This window comes from Misgurnus anguillicaudatus, chromosome 18, assembly GCF_027580225.2.
Source record: "Misgurnus anguillicaudatus chromosome 18, ASM2758022v2, whole genome shotgun sequence".
NCBI lineage: Eukaryota > Metazoa > Chordata > Actinopteri > Cypriniformes > Cobitidae > Misgurnus > Misgurnus anguillicaudatus.
The window spans coordinates 34,534,212-34,547,601 of NC_073354.2; the positions used below are offsets into that span (position 1 = coordinate 34,534,212).

At 35.9% G+C, this 13,390-nt stretch overlaps 1 protein-coding gene across 1 annotated transcript in view; it reads right to left on the reverse strand.

Moving 5' to 3' along the window:
- Positions 1 to 860: 860 nt before the first annotated feature.
- The window catches only part of fermt1 (FERM domain containing kindlin 1), a 49,205-nt gene continuing 36,675 nt past the window's right edge, over positions 861 to 13,390 (reverse strand). The window contains exons 4-15 of the mRNA XM_073856377.1: positions 11,619 to 11,750; positions 11,326 to 11,515; positions 11,116 to 11,218; positions 7,074 to 7,181; positions 5,964 to 6,095; positions 4,087 to 4,136; positions 3,715 to 3,839; positions 3,524 to 3,631; positions 3,179 to 3,402; positions 2,956 to 3,080; positions 2,556 to 2,697; positions 861 to 2,408 (exon numbers count right to left, since the gene is read on the reverse strand). Of these exons, the coding sequence (XP_073712478.1) occupies positions 2,235 to 2,408; positions 2,556 to 2,697; positions 2,956 to 3,080; positions 3,179 to 3,402; positions 3,524 to 3,631; positions 3,715 to 3,839; positions 4,087 to 4,136; positions 5,964 to 6,095; positions 7,074 to 7,181; positions 11,116 to 11,218; positions 11,326 to 11,515; positions 11,619 to 11,750 (1,613 nt within the window). The 3' untranslated portion in view covers positions 861 to 2,234. The remainder of the gene's footprint in view (positions 2,409 to 2,555; positions 2,698 to 2,955; positions 3,081 to 3,178; positions 3,403 to 3,523; positions 3,632 to 3,714; positions 3,840 to 4,086; positions 4,137 to 5,963; positions 6,096 to 7,073; positions 7,182 to 11,115; positions 11,219 to 11,325; positions 11,516 to 11,618; positions 11,751 to 13,390) is intronic.

The following is a 13,390-nucleotide window of genomic DNA, read 5'->3' on the forward strand; positions in this document are numbered from 1 at the left end:
TTAAGCTCAAATTGCCCAAAACACTTCTCCCCAAGGTCACTATAGTTACTGCGCATGCGCACATTTTGGCAAATACCACACATCCATAGACATAATAGGCTACATATGGTTATATTTTAATGCAATGCCATTAAGTACTATATGATTTCAACTCAACTTCAACTTAACTAATTATAAATTATATGGTAAACAGACTAATATGTTTACATTTACAACTAAATAATGCAAAACATTAAAGTACATAATCTTTATTGAGCCCGTAGGCTCTCCTGATTTTGCCTAGTGGTTGATGTCCTCAGGGCAACATTATCTTGACCCTGGAAAACATTTCAATCAACCAATCAGATTTTAGTAATAAGTTCACAGTTTGTTTCAAGTTTAAGCTTAGAACCAGGATTAGCTGCTTCAGGGATCTCCAATTTTTTGTGAGCAAGGGCTACCACGATGGATAAAACAATTTGGAGACCTATATAGTCTACTCAAAACTTTTTTATTTTACTTGTTGATATGTTTTAGTATTGTTTAAAATGTGAACATACGTAAAAAGAAGCTAAGCTAATAAAAAATATGCTATAAATAAATATTACAATTGAGATTATTAATAAAATGTGTTTTGGCGCGGGCACCACGTTGAGACCTATGTTCTAGACCATTATTCTTCACTTATCATTTCCCTCTGATTTTAAGGTTTAGTTATTTAGTTTTTTTTTTTTTTTTTTTAAATATTGTCCTTGGGTCAACACAATATATTGCCCTGAGGACATCAACCACTTGGCAAAATCAGGTCGATCTATCCTAAATGCTTACTGCCTGACTATGAAATGAAAAATAAAACAAAAGCGGTCCTACACATGAAATATTTATTTAATTTTCATGTCAACATAGGCAATAAACAAAAAATTACATTAAACAGAACAAAAAATTACAATGTGACACATTGTTGTTGTGAATAAAGTAGACATCAAACTGTTAAAAGCACTTGGTCTTAGAAAAATCTTTAAAGAAATTTACTAAAGTTTCACCTGAACCCCACTGTATATCATATCAAAAACATCACTGATCTACAAATTTTGGGAAACTATCGACCTCTGAGATAAAAGTATTAATTTTTACATATTTCGATTAGAAATATTATGAAATCTTCATCAAGATGACGATTTATAATGATCTATACACAGGTGAGTATTTGTCTACAAGGGAGGGGAGTGTCTGATCATCATGATGCATCCTAACTTCTCGACAAATGTTAGAACGATGAAAATGGTACCATATGAAAGATTTATTGAAGATAAAACACTAAAGATGAATAACTTATTGTAATTTACTGCTCTTTTATTGCAGAGGACATTTGTCTTAGCCAGATACTCATTATACAGTTACATTTGGAGGCTTGTGAAATAAGTATCATCTTACATGAAATAAAACCAATAAATTAATAGACAATTATATTTTTGGGCCGATACCGATTTAAACAGACAACTTCTGGCCGATACCGATATTAAACACTACTAATACAATACTATACAGTTGGTCTATTAGCTAGTTTATTTCTGCATCAAATTATTTTTACTAAAAATGGATTTGATCTAATTAACATTCAACTGACCAACATAATAAGAGAGGCACAAATTAAGCTAAAACAAATATAATAAGACTGCATGACAACCTTCAAAGGTGGTTTTTGCTCTTCAGCATTTATTTTATTAACAACATTAGCTCGGTTTTTTTTTTACATATAATGGATTTCTTTATGCAGTTAAGTAATAAACAATCGGTATCGGTCTTTCTCGTGCTATTGCCGATATGCCGATGGTTTCAAATTCATCAAAAATCGGCCGATAAATATCGGCGGCCGATACATCGGTGCATCACAAGTTTTTGGTATCAATAAAAAGATACATTTATAATGACTGGTGTGGTACCATTCTCATTGCTCATCTTATGGAGCATAATTGCACAAAATAAATTATTTTGGTGCAATTTGACCTGAAGCTGTATTTTGAAAATTTGAGCCAATTAACACTCAGGACTTAATTTTCCTTCATTACTGATGCAATTCTGGCCAAATGTAGCTACTCTTTTTTTGTTTGTACATCAATGTTGGTGTATGGCAGTGTACAATGTTTAAACGTCAAACAAATCATAAAAGGGTCAGTCACTGAAACAAATAATAATCACGAAATCCTACATCCATTTAGATTAATTACATTTCAAATACAGTGGTGATAATGCGGTCAGTCTTGTCCTCCCGTAAGTTTGTGGAAGAGTTCTTCATCTAAGGTTTCATTTTGGTCTTTTGAGCGCGTCGAAAGGAAAATGTAGCCTCCGATGTACTCGTGAACCACTTTGCAGTCACAGCTTTGGCAGGAAAAAGCCACCGAAACATTCTGATCAAATTCGATGGCCACCTGTTACAAATCCCCCCCAAAAAAGAAGCGGTCACGGATTGTATTTGATTTGCAGACACAAATCAAGTTTTTCTTAACAGCTGCTGACAGTAAAATAGTCACAGACAGACACTTTATAAAGTTGTAATTCACAAGGGATTATTTTACCTGTCGGATTTCCCAGTTGACGTTCCATTGTTTCATGTTGGCAAACCTCCAGGTGGTCACCGGCAGACGAGTGGACATGTCAATGCGGATCAGCCTGGTAGAGGAGATTCCCAGTATTTCATCTTTCCTGCTCCCTCTGAATCTGTGGCACATAAAAACAAAGATAAATGACATTAATGATTTTCTGACCAAACCCAGATGGAACCTGCAGACATTTCTAGAATTTTGGAAATAATGGGTTTTTATATTCCCATGACCTGGATAAGAATTAACTGCCATTTGCCAAGGTTATAGTCAGGACAACCAGGAACACTGTGTAATAATGAAGGATGCCCTATTATAAAAAAAGTTACCCAATGCTGAGCAATGGCAAGAACTTTACATTTTTCAGCAAAAGTACCTGACAATATAATACTTGATGCCAAATTCTGGCAGGGACTGCCATGCTTGGATGAAACGCAGTTTGGCCTCCATAAGTGAGAGCTGGGAAATGTTGTGATGTGCCTCTAAGATTCGTGATGTCAGCTGAAATTAGATGAATATGAGGATAATACAAATTATTTTTTGTATGAATAATACTAGTACAGATACACAAGGGTGGTGCACCAAAACTGTAATTGTACCTGTTTCGGCTTGTACTTCTTTGCGTATCGAGGAGAAACAAAACACTCCGCGTTCATCTCCATGGACTCCACGTCAGGTGCTGCTTGGCCAGGAGGGGGCGCTAAACTCTTCATCTGCAGGAATGACTGGATGTTCTTCACCTCTGTGCGGTACGAACTGTAGGCCATCGTCTTTCCTTTAGAGGCCAACATGCAGGCAGCTTTCCATCTGGCGTACTGCGTTTCGTTTTGAGGTGAAATTTCCTAATAATCAGGAGCCGCGAAATGCAACTACAAATCCTAAAAACTCATATTTTTTTTCTATTGGATATGCATATAAAACATTAAAAGTTTAAGGCCAACTCACGTTTTCACAGCGAATGTAAACCTCGTTCATTCCGTCGGCCACCGGGAGCAGAAGCTTCATGCCGAACTTCCTCTCAGTCACGTTGACATCGGGGATGACCTCACATCCTGTATAATTTGTAAGGTGTGTTATCACCCTAATAGCTCATCTGTAATAAAATGGATTATCTTCTCTCTGATTGGTCGCTCACCTCGTAGATGAAGTTGCTCAATGGGTTCTTTACAAGCGGCCTGTTTGTTTTTGTAATAAGAAATGGTGGTGTCTTTAAAAACAAACCAGTACTCCTTATACGGCTTTAACGTCAATCGTTTGGGCCTGTAGTAGGGAAAAAAAATGGATACGAAAAAAGTTGTTCAAATGCAGCTTAACATGAAAGAAGAAAACAACCCACAGAAAATGGGAAAAGCGCTAAATAAATAAATAAAATATAAATGCACTTCTTCAGGAACGCACGTCGGGCGTTACCGGAAACTACTGTATTGATATTTTTCTTACAAAATCACATTGATTGCCCTCAGACGGCCTTTTTTAACACACAAATTTTATACAATTTCAAACCTACCTAAACAATTTAAGTGTATCCTCCAGCTTTGGAATGTCTGTGATATCTTCCTGGGAAAAGAAAAGCTAAAGTTAATAAATAAATACTGATGTCATGGATGTTCTCCTAGCAAGTTTACCTGTTTTTACCACTTAAAATATGAATGTATGAAGAAAATTAAATTGCATAGAGATTGAGCTACATCATGCCTGGGTAGTACTTATAGTTTCAATTTGAAATACATAAGAACTGCATTTATTCAAAGTCGAATAAAATGAAACACTGAGCCGAATACTATCGAGCCCCTAAGGTGACATTTGAGTAAAAACAATCTAAAGTTTGGTTTCATGTGCTCATGTGAAACTTTTATGTGCAGAATTTTTTTAATTTAGTTTTGCGTGCTCACGTGAAACTTTCGTGCGCCCACGTAAAAGCGAAAGTTTCACGTGCGCACGCGAAACTAAACGCGATAGTTTCACGTGTGCATGCGATAGTTTCACGAGCGCATGCGATAGTTTCACGTGCGCACGCGAAACTAAACTTAAATTAAATTTTTTCTCCATGGGCTCTTTAGAATACCAAACAACCACAATGTATTTTTTTCTTATTCCTAATTATTTTGCCAATTTTCTTACCACTGCATAAGTACAGTAACACTTTCAGAATGTCATTTTTACTGTATTTATTTCACATTTTATTTAAAAATTATAAGGGCATTTTTACACTTGGTCACTTCTCTGATTGGATAGCTATCTGATTTGTTCAAACTGTTCAATTTACATTCAACCACATAAGAGAGTCTTGACTTAAATCATATTAATTTGATCTTTTATTCCCGCACAAAACGCAATAACACTATGGCGCGATAACAGGAGATGACAGAGGAAAAAGTCCAACAAAATGCTTTTGTTAATAAATGTTTTATTTTTTCATTTAATATAAGCGTCTTTGTCATTGTAGGACGTTACTCGTTCTAAAAAGTTTTTTACATACTGCCTTCACTCTTTGTCATTCCTCTTCTCATCTATAAACAGTCTCTCGCTCTCAAGTACCCAGAATCGCCATCGTGCCTTTCTCATATGTTGCATGTTGTTCAGGATGTTTTGTTAATGATTAATAAAACTTGTAATGCTGCGTGCTGTATGTTTGCTGCATTTATGAAGCGTGCGCGCCTCTCACTCGGCCCTGGTTGCTATTTAACTGTGTCATCAAAGACCTCATTGTAAAATTTCGGTAAAATAGGTCAAATTCATTCGTCTTTTCACGTGCTCGGGACGAACATAACATAACTAAAAATGTGTTTTTAGCTATTTTCGGCCAAATAATTTTGGTTGCCAAACATTCAGTGCATACCGGGTATTTACCCTAAATCTCAGCCAAACTTACTCTGTTAATAAAAAACTACATGTAGTACTGACCCCAAAACAAGCTGGATATTAAAGGCGACATTTCACAAGACTTTTTTTAAGATGTAAAATAAATCTTTGGTGTCTCCAGAGTACATATTTGAAGTTTTAGCTCAAAATATCATATATATAATTTATTATATCATGTTAAAATTGCCACTTTGTAGGTATGAGCAAAAGTGCCGTTTTGGGTGTGTCCTTTCAAATGGAAATGAGCTGATCTCTGCACTTAATGGCAGTGCCGTGGTTGCATAGTGCAGATTAAGGGATAGTATTATCCCCTTCTGACATCACAGAGGGAGCAAATATTTTTTTCACATTTTCTAGGATGATAGAAGCACTGATGAACCTAATTATAGCACTAAATCATGGAAAAGGTCAGATTTTCATGATATGTCACCTTTAATACAATGCAAGTACTTTTGTAAAACTGTCATCTTTATGTAAAACTATCCTTTGAAAACTGTCATAATATCATAAAATTATAGATACCAGGATCTTCTCAGCGTTCCGCCCCTCCAGTGTAAATTCCAAATTTGATAGGGCGGCTTCCACTTCGTCAATCTCTGGTTCGTCAGATTGTGCTAGTGGCTCAGCTGTCAATGTCAATTTACAGATGTGATACTGAAAAAGATTCACATTAGAAGCACAACGTTTACATTTAGGCATTCAGCAGGCGATTTCACCAAAAGCAACTTACAAACGTGAGAAAAACGGAATATATTTGTCGTTGAGAGAGAATAATATGAGATGTGCTAAACGAAGAAATCCCATAATATTTTGCACATCCACTTTGTAAAGTCCAACACTTTATGCTTTCCACAAGGATTGTTTAGTTTTAATTCTGTGTTCAGACATGCATCCGCTCATCCAGCATTCCAGACAGGTTTTCCCTGCTGAGAGGATGCCTGAGCCTGCAGCCGACCAGGATTCCCATCTCATACTGCATGCACATACATTCATTTGCACTATTCACTACCTCACAACAGATCCTTTACATAATGCCAAACAAGTTGCACAAATTCAAAATCACTTATCTTACTGCAGCTGTACGTTAATAGACTGCATATTCTGTTTAATTTTGTCTGTACATACTCGTATATGCCTACAAGGTATGCACATTGTCCATAGTCTGTACTTTCCATCTATTTATTGGTGTATAGATTTGTATAGATAGTTGTATCTTGGCCAAATATTGTCCTATTCTAACAAACAATATATATTTTTTCAGTTTTCAGATGATGTAAAAATCTCTGCCCTGCCACTAAACCTCACTTTGACTTTGATTTTTACCTGCATGTATACCACAATTGAAAACTAGTAGGTGTGGAATGTTACTGCCTTTGTCCTCAAAGTAATTTATCTCATAGCTTCGGGTGACAAAAGACAGTGACTTCACCGTAATTTAACACCATTTAAAATATGTCATGACACTAAATACTATTATGACTACAGCAGTGCTCAAACCAGTTGAGAATCGCTGTATTTAGCACAGCATAATTGTTGGAGTGCCAATGACTTTTTGGATTTCTGCAGCTCGTAAATGAATAAATAAATGTAAGTACTGTATAATGTATAAGATAGTAAGCAGATGTTATGTACCTGTAGAGAAGCAAACATTAGCATCTCTTCATCAGTGCAGTCGATTTCCTCCAGCAGTATGGCCCAGCGGGCCTGCTCATATAACTGAGTTATTCTCACCGCATCGTACTAGAAAGACAAACACATGGTTACCGATGAGGTCATACAGCAGACTGCTATTGCTTTTATATACAGTACTGTGCAAAAGTCTAAGGCCACAATTAGATTTGTTGTTTTTGCAATGTAATAGTGATCATATATAATTGTTTCTCAGTATTTTTAATAAAATACAACCAGAATACAGGAAATGTGTATATAGTATTAAAAACTGTATAAAAATGTAAACTGATGTGTCAAGTTTTTATTAGGGCTGTCCTCGACTAAGGATTTACATATTCGAATCAGAATTGTCGAATCTTTTCATAGTCGACCGATAGTCGAATCATCTATGTGTGTGTGCATGGGTTGGGAGGGGGTCAGACCAGGTACAAATTGATAATTTTTATTTTCTTTCACAAGCAGCACACATAAACAAGTTTCTGATAAAGTGACCAAAACTGTCTTTCAAGTGATGAACGAAGACAAAACTGACGATGCATTTATATATTTTTAAGGTAAAATGTAAGGCAACATTTGTTAAATTATTCCTCATAACATTTTAAAGCCACGATCTACAGAACATCACACAAAAAAACATTTTGATAACTAAACCTAAAAATATAACAAAGGTGATCCTGCCTTGGAAACCTCGGCTAATTCAGTGTTTTTATTTAATTTGGAGATTAAGCGCTTCAAAGCAGTCATGACCAAAAAAAACGACAAATGAGAAATGACAAATGATTTGTGATTGTTACTGCAAATTATAAAAACAAAGCTTTATGTACAATTCATAAAAACACTGAAATTAATGATTTTATAGACACTGCGCGTTATTATTTAGCACAGAAATACCTGCTTGCTTTCACTTTGATTATCTCCATTCACTTTAGATACAGAAACAACTGATGATATTATTTATTTCAGGAATCTCTTTTCTATCATTTGAAAGTGAACACCGACCCTAATATTAAATCACAAGAAAGACGTGTCAGGCATAAATATAGGTTCGGTGCAGATATTTTCCGTTTCATCACCGAAATTTGAAGAAACGGCTTACCTGTTTTGTAGTTTAACTTTTGACAAGATAACCACTATGTTTTAAATACATTTTAAAAACTTATACCCATCGAAAACATCCGTTTTTAAACATCTGATGAACTTCTAAATATGAGACGAAGAGCACCTAGCACGTTCGGCTAAATTGCATGCGCAAGCATGGCCAGCACGCAATAGTGCAAAATCTATACAACGAAAAGCAATCCAAAATGTACAGACTTAAATTAGATCAGAATTTACGTTTATAATAAATAAATTTTTTTAATAAAATAAGGTCAGAAGTAACAAAGTGCAGAACAAATGTGCAAAATGCCTCAAGTGCACGGAAACAAAACACAAGCCAAATAGACAAATCAGATAACCCAGAGTGATTTATAAATAAAATAAAATAAAATAAAATAAAGAAATTATTAAAAGAATGAAAGTATAGCCAGAATTGCCAGCTTTTTCTTTTAAATGTAGAAACAAAGAGGCAATGGTTTATTAACATAGGAACCTCTTATGGACGTGTAGCCCGGTCACATTGGTTGCTGGATTTATTAACGCATTTTAAAAATATTTATTGAAAGCTGATACTTCACATATTATTTGCAGAATTATAATAATATGCTGTATATTAATATATTGGGAGAAAGCTGTTATATGTGAAATCAGATTTGTGCACAGTGCACCCATATACGGCCAAAATTAAAGGATCCTCCTTTCATAACACATCTGCGACGATTCGACTGTGAGATTGGTAGTCGAATCAGGCTTCTCCTATCGATGCATCGAATCTTTGACTATTCGGGGTCACCCCTAGTTTTTATTGTAAACTCCCCTTCCACTTGAGCAAACTGCAGGATCTCTTAAACGTAAATAAAATTAAATCCTAATTTCTAATTTTAAAGAAATTTGTCTTTTTACTTCATTCTGCTCAAAAACGCTCAAGATGTGTTTAGTGCCAAGAGAGGTCACACTAAACACTGACGATGCCTAAAAAAGACATTTAGTCCTGAAAATTTTATTTTTTATTTTTTTGTACATATTTCCTGTTTTTTCTGTTTGTATCTTAATAAAATAAATTATAAAATAAATCTGAATGGACATTAAAACTTCTAAAACAACAAGTGAAGAGTTTCGTTGCAAAACGAGATAACCACCATTTTTTTAATTGTTCAGAAATCTCGTTTTTTGGTTGTGCATTCCAATTAATTTCAAGGCAACTGCAGTTGGTTTGTTTTGATTTAAACCTTCATAACTTAAAAAATACAGCTAAGTAGCACCATAAAACAAAATAATAACATGATAACATAATAATAAACATGTTTTGACAAAAATGTTAAAAAATTGATTTATTTTTTGCAACGAAACTCTTCAAGTCTTTTGGTGGTGGCCTAAGACTTTTGCACAGTACTGTACCTCTCTTTTTAATTATTTGTGGACTAACTTTAAATAGAAACCACTATTAATATTTTACTCTTTTAAATTTTGTCTACATTTGAACTTTTATCAGATTTGAGGTGTTTCTTAATGTCAAGGAAGGATCCCCGGTAGCCAGAATTTCGAGGATGCTACGTCATCGACATCCAATGTCGAGGATCCTCGGAATTTCAACCAAGGACTGAGTCCTTCTTTCGAAAAATATCCCATATCCAGGAAAGGATGCATATGTGTATTGGCGCTCCTCACGCTCTAAAATCACCCACAATCCTATGCAAGCAGCGCCAAAAGCAGACCTTTTTAATGACGCAATGATGTGTACTTGCTAGCCAGTTCCATTTACGTGTTCTCCGAATGCAAAAGAAGGACCCTCCGAATGACTTGGAAGGACCAATCCTGCCAAGGAAGTATCCTTGACATTGGGAAACACCTCATATTAAAGGCACAATATGTAAGATTATCCCCACTAGAGGTTGCTATTTCACAATAACAATAACAAAGCTTGATGACGTTATGAGGAGAAGTGGAATTTCTCTGGATTTACAAATCCTTGGGAAATTTTGGGATAATGTAACTCCATTAAATATGTCACAATGTGCAAGTGATTTTTAAATATTTTATTAGATTGGATATTATATAATATTGCGGATTTAAGCAATTTCAACTTATTTTCATGCTGTAACTAATAAAAACTATTTGAACCGAATCTGATACATTAACGCAGGGGCTTAAAACTTGAAAGTTTAAAACTTTTTGTCAGCCAAACCCCCTTGACTTAATTATTTACTTGAAATACCCCCTGAGGTTTAAAGTTAATATTTCAATACTTTAATAGCACGATTGCATGTTTAACTTTCTCCGTTTTCTGAAAATATTGTATTGTTCACAATGGATACATGACATTTAGATTAAACAAATAAAATATATATATTTATTAGTAAGGGGCTGTCTTCATTTAAAAACATCTGGCACTGACATATCTTAAAATACATCAGTCACTGTTTTGTCTCAAGTGCACATCATTATTGTTTTTTGTAAGGTATGTTTGTAAAAAATGATGTCCTAATATAACTAAGGCCTAGTCCTGAATTTATTTATATCCTGTCCAGGATTTTGCCCCGTGTGTTTTTTAAAAGTTTTTTTTATTATGAATTTACATTTTTATGATTTGATTCTAATTGATTAATTTTTTCATCAGCTCACGAACCCCCTTCAATTCCCCCGCAAACCACCAGGGGTTTGGAAAACCGGGAGTAAAATAGTATGGGTTAATTTGATTAAACCTAAAAACATAAGGCAGCTAAAAATTTCTTACAGTGAAAATAAAGTACACACACACACGCACGCGCACGCACGCACGCACGCACATACACACACACACACAGGCCCATCAATGCTAATCTATCAACACCTCCACATTTTTGAATAACAATTATATGTTACACATTAAACATTTCAAACATTTCACACGTCGTTTATCTCTGACCTTTGGATTGAGGTCAAAGAAGCAGTGGTACTTAAATCGCAGCAAGAGTCTGTCATTTTCTTGGATTCCCTGTTCCATCAATGAGCGAGATGAATCGAGCCACCTGAAGACATCAGTTTAGTTACAGTCAGTGAAAGATTCGTGACAGATACATTTGTTTCTGTGTTGAAATGAAAAGAAATCAGATGCTAAAATATGTTCATGTATTACCCAGAGTAAATGGCTGCTTTGTCCTCCAGCGTAAGAGGTTTGTATAACTTGGCCAGTTCCTCAGGTGGCAGGTTCGGCTGGCTGGCTGTAAGAGGACTATCTCCAAACCAAAGACTGGTGGCAGACGCAGGCGACCCGCTGTCTGGGTCGTAGGTCGGAGTCATGGTTTTACTGTACAGACCGAGGGCTCCTACAGCAAGTAAAATTGCAAACTTGTAAATGATCGTTCGTTCTTGACGCACACGTTTATTCAAACGAAACTGCCCCATCATAAACAAAGAGCGTATAAATACCTCTGTTCATGCCGCTGGTTATGTCCATGTTTAAGATTTCATCTATGTTTGACTCTGTACCCTTGTCTTTTTTCTTTTTCTTTTGATCATCTTGTGGTTTTAATAGAGAAAGTTCTTCAGATCTTCTAATGTCTGTGAACAACAGAGACACCAAAGATAAACAGTTTAGTAACATTTTACAACTTTGTACATTTACGGTTCAGGGATAAATCTAACATTTAAAGGTGGCATGTGCCATTATTGTGCGTTTCAAGTATTGTCTCCTGTCGCACTTTAAATTTGTCATAGTAATGGTGTCAGTTTGGGTCGGGACTAGTTGTTCATCTATTTTTTTCCAAATCTGCTTAGTGACACAAGTGGTGCAGATATTATACATTTTCAAAGCTACCTATTTAAAGTTAAAGCTCCCATAACTCAAGCTGTTTCTGCATATCTGATGTTAATCTGGAGTACCTATAGAGTGGTGTTACATCCTTCATATCTCTGAAGAGTCTTTAGTTTTATCAGATTTATAAGACAGATCAACTTTACAGATTATTTCCGATAACGTATGAAAAAATTTGGAAGGAGTTACGAGCTGCGGGAGGAGCGAGTCATGCAACACTTTATACAACATTGACTGAATAACTGATTATTCACTACATGTTCATGTTGTTTATAATATGCACTTATATTTCCAACAGTCTTGCTTACAGCATGCAACTCATTACCTGGTTGAGACTTTTCAATGAAATCCAGCGTTAAACAAAAACACACGCAAAAGTTCGCTACTACCCCAGATAAACAAATTATATCCACTGTTTCTATAATGCTGACTTTCTTTATCTTACATCAAAAAACACACTTCTTCTTTCGTGCCATTGTTGAGTCTTGATATAAAAAACAAAGCTGTCGCGTGAAGTGATGCCTGTAACTTAGCATCCTCGGTTCTCGCTCTCCCGCTGATTGACGTGTGGCGTGCTTTTCCAGGGGAAGTGCCCAAAAATAAATGATACATATGGCTAACCACTGAAACGTCAGCTGGACTCCTATTCGAAAAAAACTTTCCGAAACTTGTACGAACCCTGGCGAAGTGCATTCGGCACAGAAATACCCTGTAACACGTCTAACTGTTTAGGAAACCAACTCTTAAACTGTGTTAATAAGTCAAGATGCGGTAGAGGTGACAAGTGCGCTATTTGTACGTACTTGGATGCTTAAACATTTTGATTCGCTTCCTGTAATCACGTCACTACTAGAGCAAGCTCCTGATTGGTTAATGCGACACGAATATCCGCCAAAGTTAAACATTTTAAACTCATGTTTCCCGTGGCAACGCTAAATTCGTACGAGACGCCCCATCCGCACCATTAGCGCCCTGCGTCGCAGGATGCCATTTCAATCTTTGCATTGACTTAACACGTCTTCTTTCGTGCCATTGTTGAGTCTTGATATAAAAAACAAAGCTGTCGCATGAAGTGATGCCTGTAACTTAGAGTCCTCGGTTCTCGCTCTCCCGCTGATTGACGTGTGGCGTGCTTTTCCAGGGGAAGTGCCCAAGAATAAATGATACATATGGCTAACCACTGAAACGTCAGCTGGACTCCTATTCGAAAAAAACTTTCCGAAACTTGTACGAACCTTGGCGAAGTGCATTCGGCACAGAAATACCCTGTAACACGTCTAACTGTTTAGGAAACCAACTCTTAAACTGTGTTAATAAGTCAAGATGCGGTAGAGGTGACAAGTGCGCTATTTGTACGTACTTGGATGCTTAAACATTTTGATTCGCT